The sequence below is a fragment of the Phoenix dactylifera genome, chromosome 6, assembly GCF_051530095.1.
Source record: "Phoenix dactylifera cultivar Ajwa chromosome 6, Ajwa_hap1_PhDact_Kaust_v1.1, whole genome shotgun sequence".
NCBI lineage: Eukaryota > Viridiplantae > Streptophyta > Magnoliopsida > Arecales > Arecaceae > Phoenix > Phoenix dactylifera.
The window spans coordinates 1,944,084-1,970,864 of record NC_143195.1 but is presented as its reverse complement, the minus strand read 5'-3'; the positions used below and the strand labels follow the sequence as shown (position 1 = coordinate 1,970,864).

Here is a 26,781-nt window from a genome sequence, read left to right as displayed (position 1 = left end):
TTCTCCTTGCTTAAATGTGCTTAGATGATGGATCATGACTACTTAATAGTCTAAATTTTGTGAAACTTGTTTCTCTCATAACTAAGTTGCAAAATACTAAGTCAGGCCCATGTGCTGCCATATAGCACCATCTATTTTCTATTTCATGCAATTTAGTTTGGTGATGGTTTTAGATTTGCATTTTCATATCTTAAATAGCCTGTTTTATTGGTTTAAGTAGTCTTGGTCAAGGATTTTGTTACTTGAAAACCTAATACAGTCATATGAGGAGAGAATAAAGTCTATTATATGGATGAGTTGGTTTCTTTCACTTTTTTTTCTTTCATTGGGCTTCCAATTAGAATATGTAGAAGTTGATGATGGAGTCTTGAACTTCAAAATCATATATCATGCTTTTATTGGTTGAGGCTAAGCATGGTATGTCTATTATGTTGAGATTTGGCATGCTGATAGAGTATCATGCGTTTAGGATGTGCTAGAAACATTGGACAGTGATTCCCCAATTCCTGCTTGGTAGAATAGAGACCACGGGTCCCCATCTTAAGTGTTTTGAATTGTTAGGTAATTTCAACTATTTTTTAGTCAAATTGGAGGATGCAGGCTCCAATGTAAGGATTAGGCACTAAGTTTTTTAATTTGAATCTCATATCTAAGTCATGTTTCAATTTCTGTTGTATACCCTCTTGTTCTCCATTTTCTCTCTATGATGTTTTGATTAAAGAAATTTGCTCGAGTTTGTGTGCCTTCGTCATTGTATAAGATGTGGATCTTGGAGCAAGATCACTGTGGATTGAGTTCAGATCTCTTTTCTTCTCCTTTTTCCTTCTTTTTATTCTATATTTCTTCACTTTGCGTCCTTTTCTTGCCAATCCCAATATCAGTACATACTCATGCAGTCCACTGCCTTCTTTGTCATGACCTCAGGGTGACCATTGCAGTCGATCAACTTGACAATTAAAATTCAAATCAGCCTCAAAATAGCTTATGATTCAACAAATTATAAATAAGGATATTTCACATAAAAATTCGCTTAGAAATTAATATACATATATGCACTATACCTTTCAGGATATCAACAAAGCATGATATACCATGTTTCGCTTCAATATTGACTTGATCCAAAAGGCAACTTCCACTCCATCAAGTCCTTTTCATTAAAAAATGGTTCGTTCACTCATTAATCACAATGAAAAGATTATGTAATACAGCTTAGTAAGCAACTTTACCGTTGTCGAAAAAAATTGTGTCCATAGCAAGCAAATGGCTTTTTAAATGAAACACAATTAAATCATAACTGAAATGCCTGAGATAGACTTATTGAGGTCATTTTATAATGAAATTCAAAAATAAAAGCATTCAACAAGGAATAAGATACTATTAAAGATTTAGAACACATGTTTAGGAAAAGGCACAATAATCCAGGCAAAACCATTAGTTGAACAATTGCCCAATAGTTAAAATGCTGTTTCAGTGAAACACTTCAGTAATGAAAATTCCAGAAATTAAAGTCCTTTCATAAGGAAGAAAATAAAGAAACAATCAAAATACATTTATATTAAACTTGAATTTGAGGTCCACTTGATTAGATCAGTTCAGCCCACCATTGAAGTAGGTCAGCTAGGAAGTGGGGCTCACTAGGTGACATGACCTACTTAGATCAATTCCTAGAGCCAATTCATTATGTCGGTTGCATAAGGATCCAGCCTAGTAACTTAGTGGACATGCAATTAAAGGTAGACATATGGACATGCTATAATAGGCTATTTCCATTTACTTTAAAACATGATATATAAACAAGTAGCCCCTATTTGAATTCAATAAAAATATTTAAAATTCAAATTTCTCAACAAAAAAAGTTGATTTTTCAACTTCGATTTTTGGCTCCGAGTCAATTTTCAACTTTTAAATGCTAAGGTACCTTTTTTTTTTAATCTTAAAGTTTCATTAATTTTAATATACCTAAACATTACTAAAATCCGTAGTCCGGTTACAGAAGTCTTATGCACTACTGTATATATCATCTACTATGACACTAAACAGCACTTAGTGCCTTAGCAAACTGATTTCCAAGGCTTACAAGCATATATGCATATACATGTATTTTCCCACTTGTGTGTTGTCTTATTACATTCTTATTTTTTTCCCTTTTAGTTGGTCAGTAACTCATCCCAGTACCAGCCACTGGCTGCCTGCAAAATAGTGTGCTTAGTCTGAGAACCCTTCCTACAAAAGCCAGCCTCCAATTCCTTGGGGTGCAGACCTAAAGTAAGGTCACTAACCCTCTTGTGAGGTCCTACTTGTTGCTATTTCAGGTGTGCAAACAACAAACCATGTCAATCAGCTCTCCTACTGAACATTCAAAATCTGCAATGGATCCCCATTAAGCTCAAAACTTTTAATCCTTCAGCCTCCTAACTCTTCATCAAAATCTACAAATATGTGCCTGAAGTCTGTTTTCTCCCTTCTGAAACCCTTGAGTCCTGTCTTTTTTCTTGGAATAGATATTTGTCAGGACTCTTCCCGTTAAAATACCCTTGAGAGGGTATAGATCTGCAATTTTTTCACTATTTTGAGGATGGTAATCTTAGCACCTTGCTTCTTGGCAATGTAGAGGTAAGATTTATTCTTTGTAACCTAATTTTTAGTATTCTTCCCTCATTTTATTCTTTTGTCTCTTCCATCGTCTCACATCCTTCAACATAACTAATTTTGTTGTTGCTTACCTTATTCTATCATTAATCTCCTATGCTTTGGTGCATCCGATAATCATGCATTATTGTGATTATTTCTCAATTTAAAGTTTAACATGCCAAGTTATTCGTTGCTGATTATCCGAGAGGTGCTAATGAGTAGTATGTATTTTTATAATTGGCTTATATGAATGATTACATTTATATTGGATGTCCGTACCTTGTAAAACAAACATGGCATCACAACCTGTTTGGCCATAAATTAGTAGTTTTTGCTTTCTAACTGCATTTTTGTAGTTTATGATGATACAATTTTTGGCTGAAATTGAACAATCTAAATTCTTACCTGGTGCCCTACACGTTGGGCCACCATGAAGCTTATACCTCATATTGCTGCCCTTGATCAACTGCCTCTGTCCTAAGCATTTTTTAACATTTTTGAGATGTACTAAAAGGTATGCTTTCTGCTACTTTATGTAAACCTTGAAAGTGCTGATAACTTCCTGGGGATGCTTTCACAATGATTCAACAAATAAACATTCACATGTTCTACTGGTCGTGGTCAGATTTAGGTTGATTTGTGGTTATGAATTCTTGGACTGGAGGAGTCTTCTTCCCTACAAATATAACCTATCTAATAGCTGTTTTATGTGTGTGCGTGTATTTCTTTCGTGCATATGCTACTTTGCTGGTTATTAATATGTGCCATCTACAACATATTTGATAATTTGATATTAAAATATATTATTTTATATTCTTCTGAAAAGCTCAATTTCTCATCATAATCTTATATGACCCAACTTCATGTTACTAATTGGGTTTTTGCAACCACCTATTGTTGACCTTATTCTTTTGTTAGTAATATTCCAGTTCTAGCTGAAACCCTTCTCTTTGCCTGTCCCTGGGATGCTTTCTCAATTAACTTGGGCATTCCTGGTGTAGCCCTCCGTACATTAGAAATCCTTTGAAACAAGTGTTTGCTAGAGCAATATTAGTGGATTAATAATGAAATGAGGTTGCATTTAAATCTGATGGCCATGGTTTGCTATTAATTATTTTCATTAGCCGAAGCCTATCCGTTTAGAATGATGGAGGTGTTAGATGTAGATGTTAATGTACCTAGAGGATGGTGGATGTGCTTTAAGTATATTCACTATAGCTGCATGCTGAAGGATCTGTGACTGAGTAGCCAATAGTAAGGCTAATTAGAGTTGTATGAGTTGATGTGTGGCAAAATAATAAAGGTGGTGGGTATGTTGCATGGGTTGTTAAGTGGTTTAGTTGTGTTGCATTAAGGGCTAGGATTAGCACTATAGGGATGCACAATAGAATGGAGAACTAATTAAATAGTTGTGTGCATTAAAGATTAGAGGACAAGGTTCGCGGTACCGATGGTACCGACGTACCGGTCGGCTCCGGTAACGGTACGGTACCGGTGCCGAACCGAGCTGAACCGATACCGTACCGATGGGGCACATTCGGCCTGGTTTCGACCCCATTGTCGTTTTTTTTTTTTTTTGGAGTTCTTTCACTTTTGGATATTTTTTTTGATGTTTTTATGTTTAGGTTTAAGGTTAAAAGTAGATGATGCAACTTATTACTTCCAAATGATTCAAATAATGAGATGAAGAACATAAAATATTTTCAAATTAAGATACAATTAATTACATACATTTAAAGTACTCTCGAATATCTAAAATCGGGTTGAGTGGCACTTTGAAAAGTGCCCCAGTGTGGCACTTTCAAAGTGGCCAGAGGCACTTTGAAAGTGCCTATGGCCAGCGCTGTGGCACTTTGAAAGTGCCACAGCGCTGGCACTATTTTTCAGAAGCGAATCGGTGCGAACCGGCTCGGTTCGCACCGGTTCGAGCTCATACCGGTGCGAACCGAGCGGTTCGCACCAGTACAAGGCTCAAACCAAACGGTTCCGACCCATATTGGGTCGGAACCGTTTTACACCCCTGTACCGGACCGGTGCGGCTCGGTACCGGTCCGGTACGGGCTGAACCGACCGGTACAGGTCGGTTCAGCAGACCTTGTTAGAGGAGTTACCAGTATTGAGATGATCTCCAGTTTTTGAAGGCACTTGGATGGTAACTGCAAGAAAGGTCTTGAAATATTTTGTGTCAGCTGAGAGTAAGGCTGCAAATGGGTCGACCCGACCCGCTTAGACCCGACCCGATCCAAATTTTAGGACCCGCGGGGTTTGGTCGGGTTCTAAATTTGGACCCGTTCTATTTTTCGGGTTGGGTCTGGGTCTGGGTCAACCCATTCTCGACCCGACCCGACCCGATCCATTTTTTGGGTCAATTTTTTTCAGGCCCATAGGCCGCAGCCGCAAGCCCGCAACCCGCAGGGGAAAAGTGCTCCCCTTCTTTTTTTCTTTCTTTCTTCTTCTTCTTTCTTCTCACCCTCCCTGGATGATCCTCCGATCCCCATTTGCCCCTCAGCTTCAAAATCTCACCTACCCCTATCAAAACCCATAAAAATTAAAACAGTTTCACCCAAACCTAATTCCCTCCCCTCTCCTTTTCCCCTCTCGAGCTTCTCACTCCCCAGCATTTAGCTGTGAAATCTTTCTTTCCCATCGACACGTTCTCGGAAAAAATCCAATGCGTTTTTCAAGATCTTGAGACCTCTCCGCTTGCCATGGATCTCGAGGGCGGCATCTACTCCAGTCCCTCCAAGGTAAGCTGGATTCCTCATCTGTTCCCTGCCTCATCTTATCTCATCATCTAGTTTTCATGCGTTGATAAGGATTCAAGGGCTGGGTGATGATAAAGGGATTCTTGGAGGGAGATTTTAACTTTGGCGTACCAGAGCCTGGGGGTGGTGTACGAGGACCTGGGCACGTCGCCACTGTACGTGTACAAAAACACCTTCGCAGAGGATATCCAGCACTCGGAGACGAACTAGGAGATCTACGGCGTGCTCTCCTTCGTCTTCTGGACCCTCACCCTCGTCCCACTCCTCAAGTACGTCTTCATCATGCTCTGAGCCTATGACAATGACGAGGGCGGCACCTCACGCTCTACTCCCTTCTCTGCTGCCATGCCCGCATCGGCTTCCTCCCCAATAGCCAGCTCGCTGACGAGGAGCTAACCGCATACAAAAAAGGGGGCAGCATCGGCGGCTGCGGGACGGTGGGCGGCGCAGCCCTATCGATGGTGAGGACAAATGCTGGAGAAGCACCATGTATTTTTGTGAAATTTCTTCTAAGACTGGTGCCTCCTTGTATTTTTTTTAGCCCCATTGCCTTGAGGTTCTGTGAAGAGACTGTAACAGGAGATAGAATGAGACATGTCTTGGATATTTTCACGAGTCCATTTCTAGATAAGGAGGTAGATGTCAACAAGCTCATGGATAAGAGGCATATTTGTTGGGCTCTCGTTGCATTTAGAGACGTTGAGAAGAAGTACAAAAGATGAATAATGATGAGCTTTGAAAGGGTTGTTTTGAAAGAGAGACCCGGACTGGACCCGGACCTGACCTGGACCGGACCTGAATTATTCGGGTGGGGTCCGGGTCATACGTGGACCCGACCCGAATGACTTATTGGGTCAAAAATTATAGTTGTGGATCCAACCCGTCCCGACCCGATCTTTAATCAGGTCCGGTTTGGGTCTAAAATTAGGATCCGAACGAGAAACTAGATCACGTCGGGATCACTCAAGACCCGACCCGACCCATCCGCACCCCTAGCTGAGAGTTTGGCCCAATAAAATCAAAGAAGGATATGAGAATCCAAATGAAAATAAGTTGGTTATGCTTTATAGTTAGTGTTATGATAGGGCTGCCTCTCAGGGCTAATGACTTCTAGTTTGCTTTAATCTTGTGACAGTTTATTAGTACAATAATACTTCTAAGACCATGTGCAAGAGTTCTTTTTTGTATTTGTACAATGTAGTATAATTTGAATGAATATTTTGAATTTCTTGTTTTCCTCTTGTCACTAATGTAATGCCAAATTTAAATGCTCAAAGATACTTATATATGGCTTAAGAACATTTAACCTAATAGTTGAATTGTATTGATAATTTAGAGTTGTATTCATGTTAACACATACGTTTGTCCATTACAACCATTATTGACAACTATGATATAAGAATAAATTGGCAGGTGGACATGCAAATTTCCTATGTTAGATCTTGTTCAAACATGTAAGGTGTATCTTCATATGCAGTACAGACCATGCATGGAAGTTTAAGAAATGCCATAGAAAGTATGTTGAGTTAGGATGTAAACAGTGTATTCCTGTTAGTTGTGCACTTATCAAATTATATAATATTCTTCTGATCTTGTGAGTTTCATCAGTAGGTAAACTTTTACCACTTTTATAAGTACAAGTATTTTTTCCTCTCTAGCTTAGCCCCTTAAAAACTTTTTATGCTGGAAATTGTGATAATCTATTGTATGTTGTATATTTCAGGAGTCTTGCCTACCACAAGTTGATTGGGTCTATATCTCCAGAAATTAGCAAGCTAAGTTACTTAAAACGATTGTAAGCATTCTCCTGATTTTTGTAAACTGCTGTTGCTCTCCAATGGACTTGATTATGTATACTTCACTTCTAATGGTAACATTTGATGCTTGCATGTTCTAGAGCTCTACATGGTAACAGCTTATACGGAACCATTCCTCCAGAGCTGGGAAACTGCACAAAGTTACAATACTTGTAAGTCCTTATTTTATGTTGGAAGATATATCTACCAATTTCTCTAAAGTTTGGTCAATTTCTCTGGTGATATCGTTGGTGTATTGCAATTTTTCTCATTTACTTTGGTTCATCTATATTATCCAGCAATTTGCAACAATTGCTGTTTGTGCTTATGCTGGAAAAACTAAAAGCAGTTGTCAGTATCTCCTGATAATCCTTTAGATTATGCTTTCGGAGGGACACCCTGCATCACACAAACAGAGTGGAAGGATGTGAGATGTGTTGTTGGACTAGCTGGCAGGAGATTTCTAGTAGTTACTACTAAGTATCTTGCAATTGTTAGAAATATATTTATTGTGCTGTACAACTGTTATTGTTGTTGGAGTTATTGGCAACCAGGAAGAAGAAAATGTACGAAGAAAGAAGACATCAAAAAGCTTTTATTTCCAAGCAGAACAAGCTTCTGTGCCTTTCTCTACTCTGTTACTCTGAGACAGCTGGTGTCATGACCCCCGCCCCGCTTCCGGCGGGCCGGGGCGGGGGTCGTGACAAAGCTTGGTATCAGAGCAAAGGTTAAAAAGAGTCCTGTCAGAGCAATAGGGTGAGTCAAGATTAAGTATAGGATTATACTATGGAGCATAGGGTTTTCTGTATGTTATTTTATGAGTCATTTACAATTCAGTAAAATATATTTGGGGATGAGACTTAAGAGTTCTTTTTTGGCTCTACTTGAGGCATAAAATTTTATATCATTTCAGTTTACAATTAAGATTTGTATTTTGATAGAAAGTCAATTAATAAATTCGGAGAATATTTATCAGAGTTGTGCAGCGAAAGTATAGTGGATTGAGTCAATTTAAATTGGTCAAAAATGTTGACTGTGATGGGAGACTAGATTTTTCAATAATGAAGACTTTTGTTAATAAGAGAAGGTGAATACTGTTGATTCTCAGATTAATCATAATATAACTATGTTACCTCTCTGATGGTTTTTGCTATTTTTGCTATGTTAAGAGATAATTTATGTAAACTCATCATAAATTATTGACTGCTACAGTAAAACTAGTGGGTCTTACGTCCCAGGCGAACCATATCAACTCCCTACTGTCACATGCATATGCAGGAATATGACACCACACAATAATACAAATGCTGGCCCGTTTCCCGAACAGAAATCCACAAAAACATCTCACATCTGTATACTAAACGGCACCTCGCGGGAATTCTACATCCGCGGAAAGCCATACTGCACCTTGCGGGGTCTTACTATGCCCGGCGGCAAGCAGATATATAAGTCGCAGGACTGGTCGATCCTACGTCTAGGGCCGTGTCCCCTCTAGGAAGGGACTGGGTTTCGCCCACCCAGAAGGCTACTATATGCACACAGGCCGATGTCTAGCCCCATCGACTATAGGTGTTCTGTAGATACTGCCAAGCCATGCATAATGCCATAATGCATCCTCCCAATACTCTACTAAAAAGGACTATAATCAAGACTACCACTCACTCGACCACGACCCAATCATAAACTAACATCAGGGTTAGGAGTGAGGGTCAAGGAAGTGCAATACAACTCAATATACCACTAAAAAGGCTCTACAAGTCTTTGAAATAGAGAAAATGAAATCAATTTACAAAAGAAGTCATTTCACAATTTGGAACCAATTTAACTACTCATCTATCCCTTGTAATTTCTTTCAATGTTCCCTCAAATGCATGTACAAAATAATCAAGCATGGAGAATCAAGATTATAGAGGAATCTACTACAATATCAATCAATATGCTCGAGTGGAATCAATTCACACTTAGCAACATTCATGAAAATGAATAAGGAATGTGCTCATGGTGCAAAGTACAAACTTCCACTCACCTGTCAATCTGGCACAGTCCTGATACGCCTCCAAAAATCTACAATAGGCAGTAGGGGACTTCCTCCTCTCATTCTCTAGCTTCTTGCCCAACTGATACATGCATTTACAATACATTTAGTCTTGTATCAAGGGCCATAATCTACGTGCCAATCATAATTATAGGAAACTTTAATTGACTCAACTTCCCCCTTTTTTAAATCCTTTCCTTTTTCTCTTTTTCCTATCAATTAATCTTTCCTTTATATGTATTATGATGCAAGAGTATCCCACACACACCTTGTACCAATGCTATAGGGTCAAGGTGTGCGAAGGGATCGAATCCCTTCCAATCCAAAATTTTACTAAACTTTGGGTCGACCCCAACTTTGAGGGTTGACCCCTGCTTGGGTCGACCCAGCTCACCCTGACTCGACCCCAAGCACCGAGCCAAAAATATATTTCCATTTTCTGGAATTTTCTGAGAGAATCGACCCTACCAGACTTGGGTCGACCCCACTCAGCCCTGAGTCGACTCCGGCTTACTTTGAGTCGACCCAACACCATTTTTTTTCACCTTCTTCACCTCGGATGAACAGTAACCCGGACTGACAGTGGGTTACTTCGTCCCGGTTTTGATCCACTTTTCAAATTCCAAATTTTATGAAATTTATACATAATATTCTACATTTATAGGGGTTTCCAGAGAGGTAACATGCATCACCATCGGAGGCCGATTGACCCCCGAAATAATTCACCGAAGTTGGGACTTCGACACAGTTTTTCCGCAATGCCGAAAAAAACTTGTCGAAATCCGATTCTTCCTCTTTTAACCACCTTTACAACTCTTATCCGACCCCTCTAGACTACATCCACCTTTTGTATAGCCTAATTTTATTAAAAAAAAAAAACTAGGTAGGGACGGGTGTTTACCTTTCTCTTCGGAGACACAACCGGGATCCCCCCTTCCCTTCTCTTCTTTTTCTTTCGGACTTTTCCTCTCCTTCTCTTCTTCTCTCTTTTCTTCTCTTTTTCTCTCTTTTTCCTTCTCTTCTTCTCTCTTTTTCCTTCTTCTTCTTCTTCTTTTCCTTCTCTCTGTCACCGCCCGAGACTTCCCCCCCTTTTCTTCTCTGTTTCACTCCACTGACACAGCCAACCCACCAATTAAGTCACATCAAAATGCTAAATTTTTCATTTTGCCCCTAACACTTCAATATATCTACTGTTATGCCATTAACTTTTGATTGCTTCCCATTTTGCCCCTAACACTTCAACGCATCTACTGTTATGCCATTAACTTTTGTATCCTTCCAATTTTACCCCTTATATCAATTTTAAAGGACTATTCTATCCCTTTTTTTATATAAAAAAAAATTTAGGGTTATTACAGCTGGACTGAAGTAGTTATAGTACATTTTACAAGTGGAATCAGAAAATAATTGGTGGATAACACAAACCACTAACCTACACCTTATTTTGATGGTTACTTGAAAAGATGTTGCACGACTAATTTGTTTATATCAGAACATAGATTTAGGATATAATAAGGTTTAAGAACTTGGTTTCAATTTTGCTTTAGATAAGGCTCACCAAGTTTCAGTTTTGGTGGTTTTGGCTCAAGTTTCGGAGTTTGGGCCAGAAAAATTACAAAGGAATATGAAGCATCAGAAGAAAATAAAACAAGAAAGGTAGTATTTGAGCAGTTCCGTTGTCCTTAATCTTTGCATTTATACTTCTATTTTTTACATGATGAAAGCTGATAGGTATAGACAAGGAATGCGGAACCGTTCTGAACCGGACAGTTTCGCCCGTTCCGAGTCATACCGGTGGTTTACTGGTACGGTTTTGGCTTTAAAAACGGTTCGCTGCCGGAGCTGGAGAAGAAGAAGAGAGAGAGAGCGAGCGGGGGAGGGAGAAGGAGCAGCGGCGAATGCTGGCGGAGGGCCGCGGGAGGCCGGCAGAGAGCCGTGGGGGGTGGCTCGGCCTCCGCCGGCATCCGCCGCCACTCCTTCTCCCTCCCTCCCCCGCTTGCTTGCTCTTTCTCTTCTTCTTCTCCGGCTTCGGCAGGTTTCCTCTCTTGGTACGGGCCCGGCACGGCATGTACCGACTTGTGCCGCGGGGCAATTGGTACAGTGCTCGGTACTGGCACAGTAGACCTTGGGTATAGATAATAATAAAATTTTCCTGAATAATCAATAAGAAGAATTATTAAATTCTGTTACATTCAATTGTTTGATATAAATTTTGTTATAACAACTAATCTTATAAATTTCTGTAAAAGTAAAAAAATTGTAATTACATAAAACTATAAATCAATATAACTTAAATGATTGCAGTCATATCAACAACCAAGCAATGGCATCTAACTTATAATTTGTACAGTATGTAAATAAAACTTTATTTATATATATCTCATCCAAATGCGTTTAAGATACTAAGATGACACTTGGCAAATCCAAGCTTTTATCTTGTGAGGCCATTATTTGAGGGGCTTAGACTACTACTTAATCTTCTTTTCACTAACCATTATGACTTAAATGTCAAACCTGGCATGTAATCTGGTATTTCTAATGCGTAAGTATGATTTAGAGTTCTAGCTTATCACATTTTTTGAATTGCTCGACATGAAAGCTCTATGTTACCCTTAGCATTATTTTATCCACTAGCCAAGATTCCCTGATTGATCCAGGTACAGCTTGAAGGTATTTCTCTCTATCTGTAACCAGTACAATCATTACCTCATGTGCTAGCTGAAATTTGATTTAGAAATTGCCAAGCACCTTCGTTACCTGCTAGGCACTTGCATTTTTTTGACTGCCATGGCATTTGGTACTTCAGCCCATTCCTTGTTTCTGAATTTACTCTGTGGGAACTGACTTTTTAAATTGCTCCTTGTAAACTTGATATGGTTGTCCTCTATACTATTGCTCCGATACGTTTGTGTTGGCTTGTACTCAGCTTTGATGTAGTTCTTTCTAGAGGCTAAATCCTAGTAGTGGCATGAAGTCTTTTCATAATTGTAGCCTTAATATCAAAGTCCGCAATCTCAGGACCAGTACCGTACGATTATGGTACCATACAGTATGCATCTTGTGGACAGCTTCCAACCTCTTTTCCTCAATTTTCATCATGGTACCATCTGAAATCGGTTGGTGCGGGTTGGTATGATACAGTACGCACCTAGGTTTTTGGGTAGTATGGTATGGTTCAGCTCGGTTCGGATTGGTATGGGTTGGTACTGGTCGGTTTGGGGCCTGTGCCGACCCAAATGGTGTTTTCGTGCTAGTTCTGACTTGATGTGGGTTGGTATGCTCCGAATTGGGAAGTTTGGGGTGGTACGGCGAATATTGCTTAATATATTCTTAAGTAAAAGAGCTGAAAGCTAAATTAATGTTACTATAGTATCTTAAAATATTCTAGTTTGCCACAATATTTTTACTTGTGGTAATCGTTTATAAGAAATAATATTGACTATCTTTCTGCATATCAGGATCAATCAAAAACAAAAGTTTGAAGAAGACAGTTTTAGTAACCATGACCATGACCATCAAACTTGTTGTATTCATTTGAAGTTGGCTTTACAGATCCTCGTCACCAATTATCCCTATTCAAGGTTACTTGTGATAGTATTGTTTGCTTTTCCATATCCCAGCCTTTGCCCACTTCTCACCACAATTGGACAGGTTGTGGCACATTGTGTAACATAATCCTTTTGAGTTGTAGTAAACAAATAATTTGCATAATAAAAGACACATTGTATCAATAATTGAGGTATAATTCACTAGGATTTATCAAATTAGAGAACTATGTAAATTGGCTGCGGGATGTATTTTCACCTAGCTTGAATTTATGAAGAGATCTGAAAGCAAGTTTTCCTTTCTAGTTCTACTAGTTTACTCTTCTTCTGCTAAGATTTCAGTAATCACCATTTTTTTTGTGTTGGTAGTTACTTGGTACAACATATAGCACTACAAATATTGTGGCAAAATTTGTATGTGCCAACACAGATCTGTGGCTGACTACTTTGTAAACCTTCAATTATATGCTACATGATCCTATTCAGTTTTTATTCTGCACTGTTTAGGCTAGCTTTACTTCGATGGATGTATAAACATGCTTATTCATCAAGGTACACTGTAAGCTTTGAACCCTTGCACTATAGGCATCACTGTTTCTAACAAACATCACTAGAATACAATATGCTATGACATACTCTACAATGTTACTGCAAATTAAGTAACTAACACAACAAAATACAATTATTCAAGAAAGGAAATCTTATAGAAAAATACATAGAAGTGTACTACTTTAAATGTTAATTCTTTGGTAAAAGATTTAGTAATTCAAAAATCAACATTGTCAAGGTTTTAAATACCGGTACTGAATCTCATATCGTTTTTTCATCCGAACATTATAGTATTGGTACAATACCAGTACCTGGTACTGACAGTATTTATTGAAACTAAAAAGCATTATAAAGAATAAGAATGCCGGTATTGACCGGTACTTTGGTACGTTTGGTATGCTCGGATATGGACCGATATGGCCAGTGCGTACGAGACAGATAGTTTCAGCATCTTGGCACCCGTATTGGTGCTAGTTTCACATCGGAATGGTACAATACTAACAGCACAGTTATGGGGGTTTTTGAATTCATGAATACTATCCAAATTAGAGATCCGAACCAGTGATCTTGATCTTTACCAATGAGAATGTCTGGAAACCAAAAGTCATATATTTTGGAGGTATCAAACCTATGGGTGTAAAAACTGATGACTTTAATGCCATAATAGAATGTCTTGCAGTGATCTATGCATCACAAAGCCTATTTTCCTCCCATTCATAAAAAAAAGAGCCTATTTTAAATTCCAATAATACATGTTTTAAGATAAGGATATGATGACATCAGTGTGGATTTTCAATTTATATACCCTATCATGTATTTTTGCACATCAGCAGAATTGGCACAATTTGCACTTGATGCATGGGTAGGGGAAGTGTTTTAAGTTCCAAACCGTGTTTGGTAATAAAAAACCCAGTATGGTACTGAGACATGGTGCAGGGGCTGTGCTGACTCCAATACTTTACCATCTCCTGGCATGGAAGCATGCTGTACTCCTTTGATAAGGTACTGGTATGGGGCCTGGTCCTAACATGTGAAATATTGGGTAGGAAACTGCCAAAACATATTATTTTCGGTTCTAGGTGTTTTTAGTGGTGCAGATCATGATCACATAGTGTGGGTCTCCAATATAGATAACTCATCATTAATTGGAGTTATTAAATCTTTTATCAGTAATTTAATGGTTAATTTGAAAACTAACTCATTTACAATTAATTAGCTTAGGATCTGATATGTGTCAGCTGAATTACAATATACTGTTATGTCTTGTTGGGAGATACTTAATGATATTTGTGGACTGATACCGGTCGATGCTAAGTTGGTTTGTTGGGGTTTTGGGGGAGGGGGCATGCTATGCACTGTGCTCTTTAGGCCATGTTTTATGTGTTTTACATAAAAGCAGTTAATAATAGTTGCCTCTGCATCTCATTTACAATCGCAGATTACATTTCATTTGCAAGATAACTAATTTTATCAACTGCTTAACAGATATTTGCAGGGAAATTACTTAAGTGGATTTATCCCTTTGGAGTTGGGTAACCTTTTGGAACTTGAGACTCTGTGAGTGTTATATATTTGTATTGGTTATTGAGATTCATGAAGTTATCTCTAAGGTGATGGATGCATGCTGAGCTCGGCATTTCCTTACTGGCTTAGTTTCTATTTTCCCTGATAATACTGATAATGTACAATCTATATGAGCTTGTTATGTACTAATTGTCGCAACATTAGTATCTATTAAATTTGTTTAAAATATCTATTTAGGTTTATTTTTTACTTGAAAGTCTGTGCCTCAAGTGTGCCAATTAAATATGATATGCAACTTTAGCATGCCTCTTCTCATGCTTTCCTATTTTAATTCCATTCATGCACATATTTTGGTGCCTTTTGCTGTGTGTATATTTGATGATCTCTTGTAAAATATGATGTCACTATCAGATATTTATGTTTTGGGTAATATAAAAAGGCAAATTGTGGAAACTAAGTTATTGTGGTGCAAGTTTTTGTTATAAAACTTCTTGGTAACCATCTTTTTTTTCCCCATGTGTCCATAAAATTTAAAAAAATCTTTGCAAAACAATCTAGTGTATTACAATTCTGATTTTGAGTGAGCGATTCTTATTGTATACTCATTTCTTACTCTTTTAGGGATATCTCCAGCAACACTCTGAGCGGATCTATTCCTCCATCACTTGATAAGCTGCCCAAACTTAGATCACTGTGAGTTTCTTACTTTTGCTTAACTATATATTATATCCATCAAATGAATGATTGCTCCCATATAAAGCTAAAAATTGATTTGCTTTGCAATCTTCTTGAAGCAATGTATCAACAAACTTTTTGACTGGAGTGATACCATCTGATGGTGTGCTTATCAAGTTTACAGAAACTTCGTAAGTATTGTTTGCTTATTTTTGGAATGTATATTTTAAAGTGCATTTTCACTTGATGGACTGCTTTTCTCAAGTTAAGTGCTTTGTATTTGCTGCGGTTTGAATTAACTGTTGTCATGTTGCAGTTAGTTTCTTTTTAGGCATTTAGTGGTAAGGCTTGACTGGTGTCCTTTCTTAAGGTTTGACAAGAAAGCACCACTGATTGCCCATATATACAATAAATTTATCCCCATAAGTCAAATCCTGCATAAACTCAGAAAGTGGCTGCTGGTTTGTATCAGTTCTGACTGAAATATAACTTCTCACTTTAGGAAGTTATGAATTTTCATTGCACAACCAAACACCTGATTTTACAAAATTGTAACTTTTAATTTTAGGAAAATAATCATTAAATATAATGATTTACTAGTACATCAAAGCATGCTCTTTAAATATTCTAGAAATTTCTGGGACTGATGCCAGCTGTGTAAATAATTCTCTGTAGGTAGTGATGTCCTTATTGACTCGACCATCCCTGATTCTCCGGGCGCATTGGAATATGATGCATGTCTTTTCTTAATGCTATGTCATCTGTTAATGCCTTCATTTTAAAATAACATCCTCTGTGGAATCTGCCTTGTGCTCTCCCGTGCCTTAGCTTCTCTGTATAGTCATTTGTTGCCTGTTGTGCTTCATGCTTTGCACTACAATATTGATTGACAAATACCAATTTAGTTTCTGTCTTTATTGTTGGCAAGGGAGCTGCGTTTCATTTCTCGAGTTAACTATTTCAATTAATATTCAAAAATAGATGGTCATGCTAATTAATGAATTAGATTAGACACTATGATATCAATACTACTTAAGCCATACTTGTGTTTTCTACTTTTATGCATATGTCTACAGCTTTATTGGAAATCGTGGGTTATGTGGGAAGCAAATTGGTGTCGTGTGCAAAGATGAGGTTCAGCCGCCATCCATAGATTCTCAGCCTCCCACTTCAGGTACTTGGTAGGCTGAGAGTACATATCATCTTATGTTATTTTTGTTTCAAGAGAGTGAAATTGAAGACCCATTTTTTTTTCAAAGCAGTGATTTATGCCTGCTAAGGTTTAAATTATGTTATCCTTGATTGGTAATAGACAAATCATTGTATGCAAAATTACCAAAATTCTTGAATTAGTATCATATTATGCTGAAAATGAAACATTAATTAGTTAAGGCGGTAAAGATCGGTGCAACGAGAGTAGTTGACCTCTAGTTATTTTTGTATCTATATGCTCATACTCTTTTTTCATTATTTTTAAAATTTTTCATAAATGATTCAAGCAAGGTTAGCTGAACCGGTACTGGTTGGTTACTAGTTTGGTATGAGGTGAACCGGGCGGTTCACTCCGGTTCAGTAGACTATAAATTCAAGCCTTTTGGAAGGAAGGGGGGGGGTGAGAGGCCTTTTGACTGGCAGGACCTAGCCTGTAGAAATTTCCTTGGATTTTAAGTAATCTGGTGGCTTTGACCCTTACAAATTATCTTGTTGTACTTTTGGACCTTACATGTGGCAGAAATATGTTGCTGCAGGAAACAAAGGGGGTAAGAAGAATTCTACTAGGCTTGTTATAAGTGCAGTTGCAACAGTTTGTGCTTTACTGTTCGTGGCACTAATGTGCTTCTGGGGCTGCTTTCTTTACAAGAAATTTGGTAAAGGTGACATCAGCGGTCTTGCAATGGATGTCAGTGAAGGTATTGATGGATTTTTCCCTCCTTAGTTCTATGAATATTATGACATGCGTTGTCTCATTCAGGAGTAGAAAAATAGGAAAATTTTTCTTATACTTAGGTACTGTCCCAGGTGCATCTATTGTAATGTTTCATGGGGACTTGCCCTACTCATCTAAAGATATCCTAAGAAAACTGGAGACATTAAATGATGAAAACATTATTGGTACTGGAGGCTTTGGAACTGTGTACAAGCTTGCGATGGATGATGGAAATGTGTTTGCTTTGAAGCGAATCATGAAGACAAATGAAGGCCTAGATCGTTTCTTTGATCGGGAACTTGAGATTTTGGGGAGCATTAAGCATCGTTATTTGGTCAATCTCCGTGGATATTGTAATTCTCCTTCATCGAAGTTGTTAATCTATGATTACTTACCTGGTGGAAGCTTGGATGAAGTTTTACATGGTGAGAACTGTACTACTATTTTCATATGTATAATCACTGCTTCCGGTGGGTGGAGTATGAATTGCTAAGTATCTGGTTTATCAATACTTTTTCTAGACTGGTAATTGGGGGTGCACCACATGGAGAACTTCTGTAATTTGTTATTGGCCTTGCAAATCCAAATCCCTTGCATGTTGAGTTTGCATTTTAGCTTTGTCAAGTTTGTCACTGTTTAACATTATAAATGATCAGTGCTTCATTCTATTAGATCTTAATGCGTCCTCATAATTTATAATTTGATATAACCTTAACATATGCTTTTTTAATTGTATTATCTGTTATATGCATCTTTTCCTTAGTGACTTAACTTCTCTCAGTCCTCTCTTTGTTGGTAAGAAATGAAAATTTATGTGCTTTATCAGACAGCTTTAGTAGAAACTTATTAATAGATGCTACAAAATCATCTTACTGTAATCTCAACATTCACATTTCAGTCCGCTAAAACTGTTATATTATGAACCACATTACTTCCAGATTTTAGTCTATATATTACCAGGCACAAGTTTGAAGTGCAAAATCATACTAAAATGACAACAATCAGGTTAAGTTATTGTTAGATGCTACAAAACCATCTGATTATGATCTCAACATTTGCATTGGAAATTGGTAGAGCTGTTAATTTAGAAACAACATGACTTCTGATTTTAGTCCATGTGTTGTCAGTCATGAGTTTATAAAGGGAACTGTGATCTAGCAGGATCACTGGACTTAATGTAGGCCACTTTGGCCACTACGGATAGAGCTAGATAGGGTCTAGGAGCAAGATCCGTCATATTGGGAAGCCGAGTCACGCGCAAAATTTTTGGAGGCCATAACTTGATCATACAATGTTTGATTAAGATTCTTTTTTAAAAAAAAACCGGATAACTTTTCGAGATCTATGTCTTAGAGCCAACCCTTAGGGGATTGAAACGGGCTAAATTTTCATCATTTGGGCTCTGAAATAGGCCGGTCAAATCAAAAGGCTTTTTTTTGGGAAAGACTTTAATCAAACATATCCTCTAATCCGTGAAGAATTAGGTCAAACAACAGTAGACAAAGTTGATGTAGAAGTTGAGACCTACCTCTTGTAGGATTTTAGTTTTTTTCATGATTATTTCTACTAGTCATATTTATTTTTGGAAACCTAGTTCTATTCGAACTAGAAGAGGAATCGTACCTGAATTGTGTAAGGGAAGATGTCTCTACTGTTATAAATAGGGCTATGAACCGCAATTTATGGTGTGGATCATCAATAAAGAAAATGGGATATAAATCCTACTTTCGCAATTTTTTCATCTTTTCTAATTTTCTTTTGAGATATTCGAGTTGAGTGGGTTGAGTGAATTCTTCCTTCTCCTTGATCGATCACACTGAAATAATAATAAGCAGGCCAGCTATAATAACTATTAAAAATACACTGGATTCTTGCATCAACCAATACTTAAAATAAGACAAGTTGAGACATTTGTTGAACTAAGATGTCCTCTACCCTGATGATCTAATGTTGAATTTCATGGCTATAGTACTTTGCATATACACATTTATCAGCTTCCTTTTGGTTGTTTTTGAAGTCATCAGGATCCAAGCCTTTCCCATCAAAATGTGGGTGCTTTGTGTTTTCTAAGAAATATACTAAAGTAAATATAAGGTGCAACAAGATATTGGAAAGCAAGTGACACGTAAAGTGGTAATTGCTTTCGATGTGCATAAGCTTTTTGTGATCAAGATTATGGCTATTTGCAATTCTATGCACGGGTGTTAGTTATTTCACAGAAGTTATACTTAATCCAACAAGCATATTTAAGGTTGTTACAAGGTTCGCTGTATCGGTTGGTACTGTTCCGTACTGGTATTGAACCGATACTATGTCTTATACCGTACCAACACTCGGTACATCTTACTATCTTGTACCATACCGCATACGAACTCCGTAATAGGATGGTATCAATATGGGTCCAATACTGAGACGACGAACCTTGGTTGTTAGTTTGGACGGTTTGGGCACCCACCCGAGGTGAGGTGTCTCCTTAAGTGTCTTGCTATCTGGGCCCATTTAAGGTTCTTAATAGATTTGTTAAATGAACTGTTTATGAGCATCTCAATCAGGGTTCTCAATCTTGGTACCAGACCCTATACCAGTACCAAGTTGGTACAATGTTGGTAAGCCCGGTACAAGGGTCGGATCTATGGATGGACACTCGGTATCCCCTCCACCCCTCCCCATTACTGAGTATCCCCAGTTTTGTGAACCTTGACTTGGATTTTTGCTTGAATCTAAATGAGCTGATATACTCAGCTCGACTTAGGTACAAAACAAGCTGAGCTTAAGTTATGCCTGGATTGTTTGAGCTCATCTTATTTACATCCATAACCTCATTCAACTAGAGAATAACCCAGCAAAGGTTCTAACCTTCCCAAAGAGCGTAGAAAGGCAAGGTCTGTAAAATGGTTTTTCTGAGTATTGATTCTTCATGGATCTAATGTTGCAACCACATATTATTTTTGATCTTTCTATGAATTTCTTGCAAATGTATTTAGATTTAATGTGGAATTTGGTGGCTTTGCCTTGTTGGTCTTCATGTGCTGGAATTTATGGGCGAAACCCTTCCAAGGTAGACTTTTCTAAGAATTTGCTCGAAACTGTTGGGGGCAATGAGGGAAAAAAGGATAGAGAAATGAATTTACTATTTCATTTTTGTTTTACGGGACAATTGCATGGATTGTATGAACCCTATATTACCTGATACTGAGTTGATGTGCTGTGAGACATTTTGAGGCAATCCACTATCAATGAATTGGATAAACAACAGTGAAATATGAGAGATCTAGTTGTTTGCTGCGTTATAGCTGGTATAGAACCTTGTACACAACAAAGGAGTCATATGACCCCTTTGTCAGCTGATGCAGAATTTTTATGCCATCTGTGGTTCTTTTACACTTGAGATTTTAGAAAAATATGTTTCCCTTCATTGTCTTGACAGTAAACTTAAAAAAAAGTCTTTATAAGTTCTTTGATATGTATATTCATAGGCATGCAACTTCAAAATCCAATTTCAGTACTATAAGATAGCCAGTGAAACTTGTTTTGTCGAATGTCATTTCTATTTACTGATTTAACTGGTAAATCTTGCCAGACTCTCCTGTGTCCTGTGCTGTTTAGACTGTGTGTTTGTTATATATTATTTTGTCAGTTGATCAGATGCAGCAAGCTTAGTTAGTAGTTCTACGTCATTGTGGTACTATGTTCTTGGACTTGTGTTTAGATATTATAGTGGAAACCTTAATGGTGTGACATCTATTTTGCTGATCGGGCAGAAAGATCCGAACAATTGGACTGGGATGCACGTCTTAATATTATTATGGGAGCTGCAAAAGGCCTTGCATACTTGCATCATGATTGTTCACCAAGAATCATACATCGTGACATTAAGTCAAGCAACATATTACTAGATGGAAATTTGGAGGCTCGTGTGTCTGATTTTGGACTTGCAAAACTGTTGGAGGATGAAGAATCTCATATTACCACAATAGTTGCTGGAACATTTGGTTATCTTGCTCCAGGTATGGGACAAAATATGTATCCAATAATTTAAAATTGGTTTCAGAAATATGGATGTAGCTTGCATCTATTCTGCTCCAAATTCGAGGACCTAAATATTCAAATATTTACTTTTTAATCTCTTTGAAACTCTAGAATCTAAATACTCAGCTACTTGCTTTGCTCTATTGTTAGCTAATATGATTGCATGCATGCAATTATCATTTTTTTCCAAGGCATTGTAACAATGATGATTTTCAGTACCAGTTAAGTAGTTTTTCATGCAGCACTCCCTCCCTCACCTTCCTCTTTTTCTCTTCCTCCAACGCAACTAAAACACACACACACACACACACAAAACACACCTTTTTGATGTTTGTGTTTATTATATTGGTAGTTGGAAGAAGAAAACAAAGAGGAGTCGACAAAAAATCATACATCCATTGGACTAGTCAAGCCTCCATAGACTTTGGAATACAACTCACCCATCAATGGGACCCATAAAAAACCAAGAAAAGCCATTAAGAAGGGCCTTTAGGCGAAAATTCTACAATAACTAATCTTGGGTCTTGACCTTCGCATCCTTTTTTCACTCTTCTTGCATCAACCAATATTGTACATAGGAATATTTGAGCTAATGGGTGGAATTGCTTCACTGTTCTTGATTGAAAAGCCTAGTGAATGACTAAAGAAGTCTCTTCAAACCCTACACTTCTTGAAAATTATAATGTATCACTTGTTTATTTAACACCATCACGTCTCCTGCTTAACAAGATATATTATCCTTGTTATTTATATTAGTGTGGCTTTCTATTGTTTGTCTGCATGTTGTGCAAAATTAGGTTCCCTTTATAGGAATTCTGATTGAGTTTGTAAGGATCCATCGCATTTTACTTGAAACAAATTTTGCTAATAAGGATTCTTCTGTTTCACTACTATGTAACATGGATGTTATGCTTACCCATTAAATTGGTATTTACTTCCCAAGTTTTGGACATGGAGCTCTCTCCATCAGGATCAATAATTGTTATGAAAGAATTGAATTAATATAATTATTATATTTACCAGTTTCTTAAAGATTTTATAATACTTGATCCTTTCAGGCCACCATATAGTAAACACCAAGACAATAAACCCAAAGATTTCAAACAATATAATATCCTATTATGTTATATATATATATATTCCCTTTTTTTATTTTGCCATTTTCCTTATTTTTGGCCAAAAGATGGTGAGCCTTGGCACAAAGCTAAGTTTGCTCCATTATGACATGGAGATCACGGGCTGGAAACATGGAAACAACCTCTCCTTACACAGATAAGGCTGCGTATATCTGAACTTCCTTAGATATGGCCAAAACTCTGAAACTCGAGCCCACTAAATCGCTCTAACTGAAACCTGTCAGGTCCTGCCATAACAGAAATTAAAGCCAAGTTTTCAAACCCTATTTCATGTTTGGTACCCATTTTAGTGCGTAATATGATACCTTTTTTTCTATGAATTGTTAAGCGATTTCTTAGTCTAAGTGATATATTTTTTGTATATGTTAGTCATAATTACATTTGCATGTTATATGAGATCGTTTGATTGTTGGTTTTAATTGCCTTCATTTTCATCTCAAATCTTGAAACTAAATTACGATATAGTGTATCTTTTATAATTTGAATATAGTGTTCCATAACTCAACTCAACTCAACTAAGCCTTAATCTCAAACTAGATGGGGTTGGCTACATGAATCCTTTTTCTCCATTCCGCTGGATACAATGTTCCTTATTGCTCTTATTCTAAGTATCGCAGTGCAAGTGCTGATAGCAGATTTTCTGGTGCTTCATCTCTTGAATTTCATTAGTTTCATGTACAGACATCAACTTTGTATGCTTTCCTCTATTTCTTGCACCATTGATTCTCAGTGTCCACATCTCCTGGTAAATAGCTTAATGACTTTAGTTTGTGAATAGTGGTTGTTTTAAGATGCTACTTTCTTTTGTTTATAATGGTTTTCATAATTCAAGATGTGGATTTTAAAATCTTGTTCTTCCCTAGAGGTCTCATCACTCTTCAGTAAAATTCTTTCTTAGACCACTATATGATTTATCGTATCCTTATGCAGTAGAGTAACCCTAAAAACTTATTTAGAAATTGATGAACTCTTTGAAATCACAAGCTATTATGGACTTCTGGCTTTCTATAAGATATCAGTGGAACAGATTTTGGACGCAGTTAGTAGATCCAATATGTATGTACCATGATTTTTAGGCATAGTTATATTTGTTTATAAACATGGAAAATTGTGTTTCCAGTTCTCATCTTTTCTCAAAGTGGTTTGACTATATGAAAAATGCAGTGTCTTTTGTCCTATACATTGTTTACTTGTGGTTGAATCTACAGAGTACATGCAAAGTGGTAGGGCAACAGAAAAAACAGATGTGTACAGCTTTGGAGTCCTGGTGCTGGAAGTATTGAGTGGAAAACGACCCACTGATTCATCATTCATCGAGAAAGGCTTGAATATAGTAGGATGGGTAATTCTCTGATAATCATTTTCTTTCTGTCAAAAGATATATGATTCTGGTACCAATTCATGTTTTCACCTTCATGAGTTAACCGATCTCTTTTCTATCTTTTGCACTGCATTTTCTTGATCTTCACTGACAAGATATTTGAGGAGAGTGAAAGTATTTTATGTTTGCTGGTGTTTGCATTTATTGGATTCTTTTGCTTGAACATATGCATGATTTCTCTTGATAATGTACTCGTGCAGCTATAATCTCTTACAAATGCTTATTTGCTTGGATTTGAAAATTCCAAGAGTTTGGGAGAGAGAAGATTGAGGAAGTGCTATTTTCTATCTTATCTTCAGTAATTACATGATTGTGCTGATATGACTTAAAATTCATCCATCTTGATTTTTATTTATGCTGTTTTAGTCATGAGATGCCAGGATTTTTTCTTCTTCCTTTGTTTGTGTTGAAATGATTGGTGTCTAAAGATGATTTACCTTTTCTAAGTTAATCTTTTTAATATAGTTTCCTATCCTAGGTTTCTAAAACCTGAGACAGCTGATAGGGTGGATGTGAACCAGCTGTATTTGGGTTAGTAGGGTTAAGTGAGGTCAAAGGAGTCTACCCTGCTGGGCAAAGGTTCAGCAGAATTGACCCCTCGTGGGTTTAGATGGGCTTGGGTCATGCCTAGGGCTATCATATAGAATTTTGGCTGAATTCAAATCCGACCCGACCCGACCCGACCCGACCCGGTGCTTCGCTTCTCTAGCAACTGATTAACCTCCTCCAATAGTCATAACCACTTGGGCACTTGCAATATCTTCCACCAGCCTATGTTTCTCAATATGTGATCTCCAAAAGGATCTTGAAGGCGACTCTTAGACCATTTGGGTTATTGGAGGGAAACAACTTAGACATCTATTATAGATCTGAATTGTTGCTTTTCTTTTTTCTAAAATAGCTTTTTTTCCTTTCACATGAAGTACTAGCATGTTTGATCATAGTATTTCTGTATGACTCTTTTGGTGCTAGGGAATCCTCTACTCAAGGTAATCTTAAGATTTGACCTAGTTCTCAAATAGAAAGTTATATAGCTAACATGTGCAGTTTAAACCTACTCTGCTGAAGTGTGATATTTTTGTGTCTTTGGAGCAGTCCAGACTGGCCCTTTTACTATTCTCTCAGTGTTGAGACACATCTGTCTTTTATTATGCAATTTAGTTCAAAAGATATGATAGCTAAAGGATCCTGCAATGTTGTAGGATTAGGAATGTCGAGCATTAAAGAGTGCCTGGAAAAACAAACTGAAGATAACAGAAAAAACTGAGAAAGCGGGGATGGATTTTGGGCAAAGCAAACTAAGAGGGATAGGGTGTGGAATAAGTATAATAGAGGAGCTGCAGGAGTCAGCACGAGGTAGATTTATGAAAAAATAATTGAGATTGTATGGGCATGTACAACAAAGATCTGGAGGGATTTCAGTAGAGAGGGGTGGTTAATCTTTTTTGGAGGATGTAAGAAGAGGGAAAGTCTTAATGTAGCATGGCATGATTGGAAGTTGTGACAAAGGATTATGGAGAAGCTTAAAATAACATTAGAGACAGCATTAAGTAGTATGCTTAGGGAAAGTGGATTCACGTAAAGCCTACAGTGAATAGGCAGAACAAAGCCTTGATGGTTATTCTTGGCATTTCATTTGTTGATTAATTGATGCCGTTAAGAGCCAACCTTCGGGCCTTTCAAAAGCAGGAATCTCAAAACAAAGAATTTATATTGTGATCAATTTGATTAAGACCTGCATTTTGTAAAGAACTACTTGAGAAGCGTTTTCTCATAAATATATGGGTAATGCTGTAGTGAGCATAATCATCTTATGTAGGTTTGATTCATTTAATCGTCTCGGGTTCATCTTTTGTAGCGTAACATAAATATCATGCTGCTAGGGGTTTAAAGAGAAGATGGCTTCTGGAATATCTGATTTGACACTCATATCATCATCATCATCATCATCCTCTTCTTTATTTTTTTCTTTTTGACCGAAGTGTCATTTAATATGTTTCTGTTTCTGCTGCAGTTGAATTTCTTGGTCCTCGAGAACCGTCAAAGAGAGATAATTGATCCTCACTGTGAGGGAGTGCAGCTTGAAAGCCTGGATGCTTTGCTATCTGTTGCCATTCAGTGTGTTTCTTCAGCCCCAGAGGAACGGCCCACGATGCACCGGGTGGTGCAAATATTGGAGTCAGAGGTTATGACGCCATGTCTGAGTGACTTCTATGACTCCAACTCGGACTGATTACATTTTATTTAGTTGCCAACTGCTGGTTCATATGATAAAGACACCTCCTAAGGAATACAGAAGTGTTCTGAATACATTTATTTTCATTCATTTATTCTTTTTTGCACATTATGTAAATGTATTCCTGTCTTTGAACTCTGGTTCCTCATCCCTTCTTTTGAATCGTAGAAGCTTTATCTTTACATCTCATTATATCTATGATTCGATACTTGGGAAATCATTTAGGTCTGTTGGTTGTTACCAGTTGAAAAATATCCATGGCATTTGCCACCATTAAGTCTTAACCTGGTGCTCTCTCTCTCTCTCTCTCAAACAGAGGGAGATGTTAACAAGGTGTATTTGGAGAATAAGGTGAAGACAGGAACCAGGGGAGGACAGAGCCGGGCACCCACTGCTGTGAAACATTTGAGAGAGGGAGAGGAGAGGATGGAAGGGGGACGAGAACTTTTATTTTTCTCCCATTTGACTGTCTCAATACTGGTTTATTTTACATCATAACAGAAAGAGGAATATATTGAATGATTCTTGTCTAACAGTTTATTCAGAAAGAGT

At 37.5% G+C, this 26,781-nt stretch overlaps 1 protein-coding gene across 2 annotated transcripts in view; it reads left to right on the top strand.

The window, feature by feature from the left end:
- The window catches only part of FEI1 (Leucine-rich repeat protein kinase family protein), a 32,363-nt gene extending 5,917 nt beyond the window's left edge, over positions 1-26,446 (top strand). For both annotated transcript variants that reach the window (XM_008804727.5, XM_088723094.1), the window contains exons 5-15: positions 7,120-7,191; positions 7,294-7,365; positions 14,807-14,878; positions 15,467-15,538; positions 15,640-15,711; positions 16,597-16,694; positions 17,269-17,430; positions 17,540-17,872; positions 21,209-21,454; positions 23,821-23,954; positions 26,008-26,446. In XM_008804727.5, coding sequence (XP_008802949.1) covers positions 7,120-7,191; positions 7,294-7,365; positions 14,807-14,878; positions 15,467-15,538; positions 15,640-15,711; positions 16,597-16,694; positions 17,269-17,430; positions 17,540-17,872; positions 21,209-21,454; positions 23,821-23,954; positions 26,008-26,226 — 1,552 coding nt within the window. In that variant the 3' untranslated portion in view covers positions 26,227-26,446. The remainder of the gene's footprint in view (positions 1-7,119; positions 7,192-7,293; positions 7,366-14,806; positions 14,879-15,466; positions 15,539-15,639; positions 15,712-16,596; positions 16,695-17,268; positions 17,431-17,539; positions 17,873-21,208; positions 21,455-23,820; positions 23,955-26,007) is intronic.
- Positions 26,447-26,781: the final 335 nt, after the last annotated feature.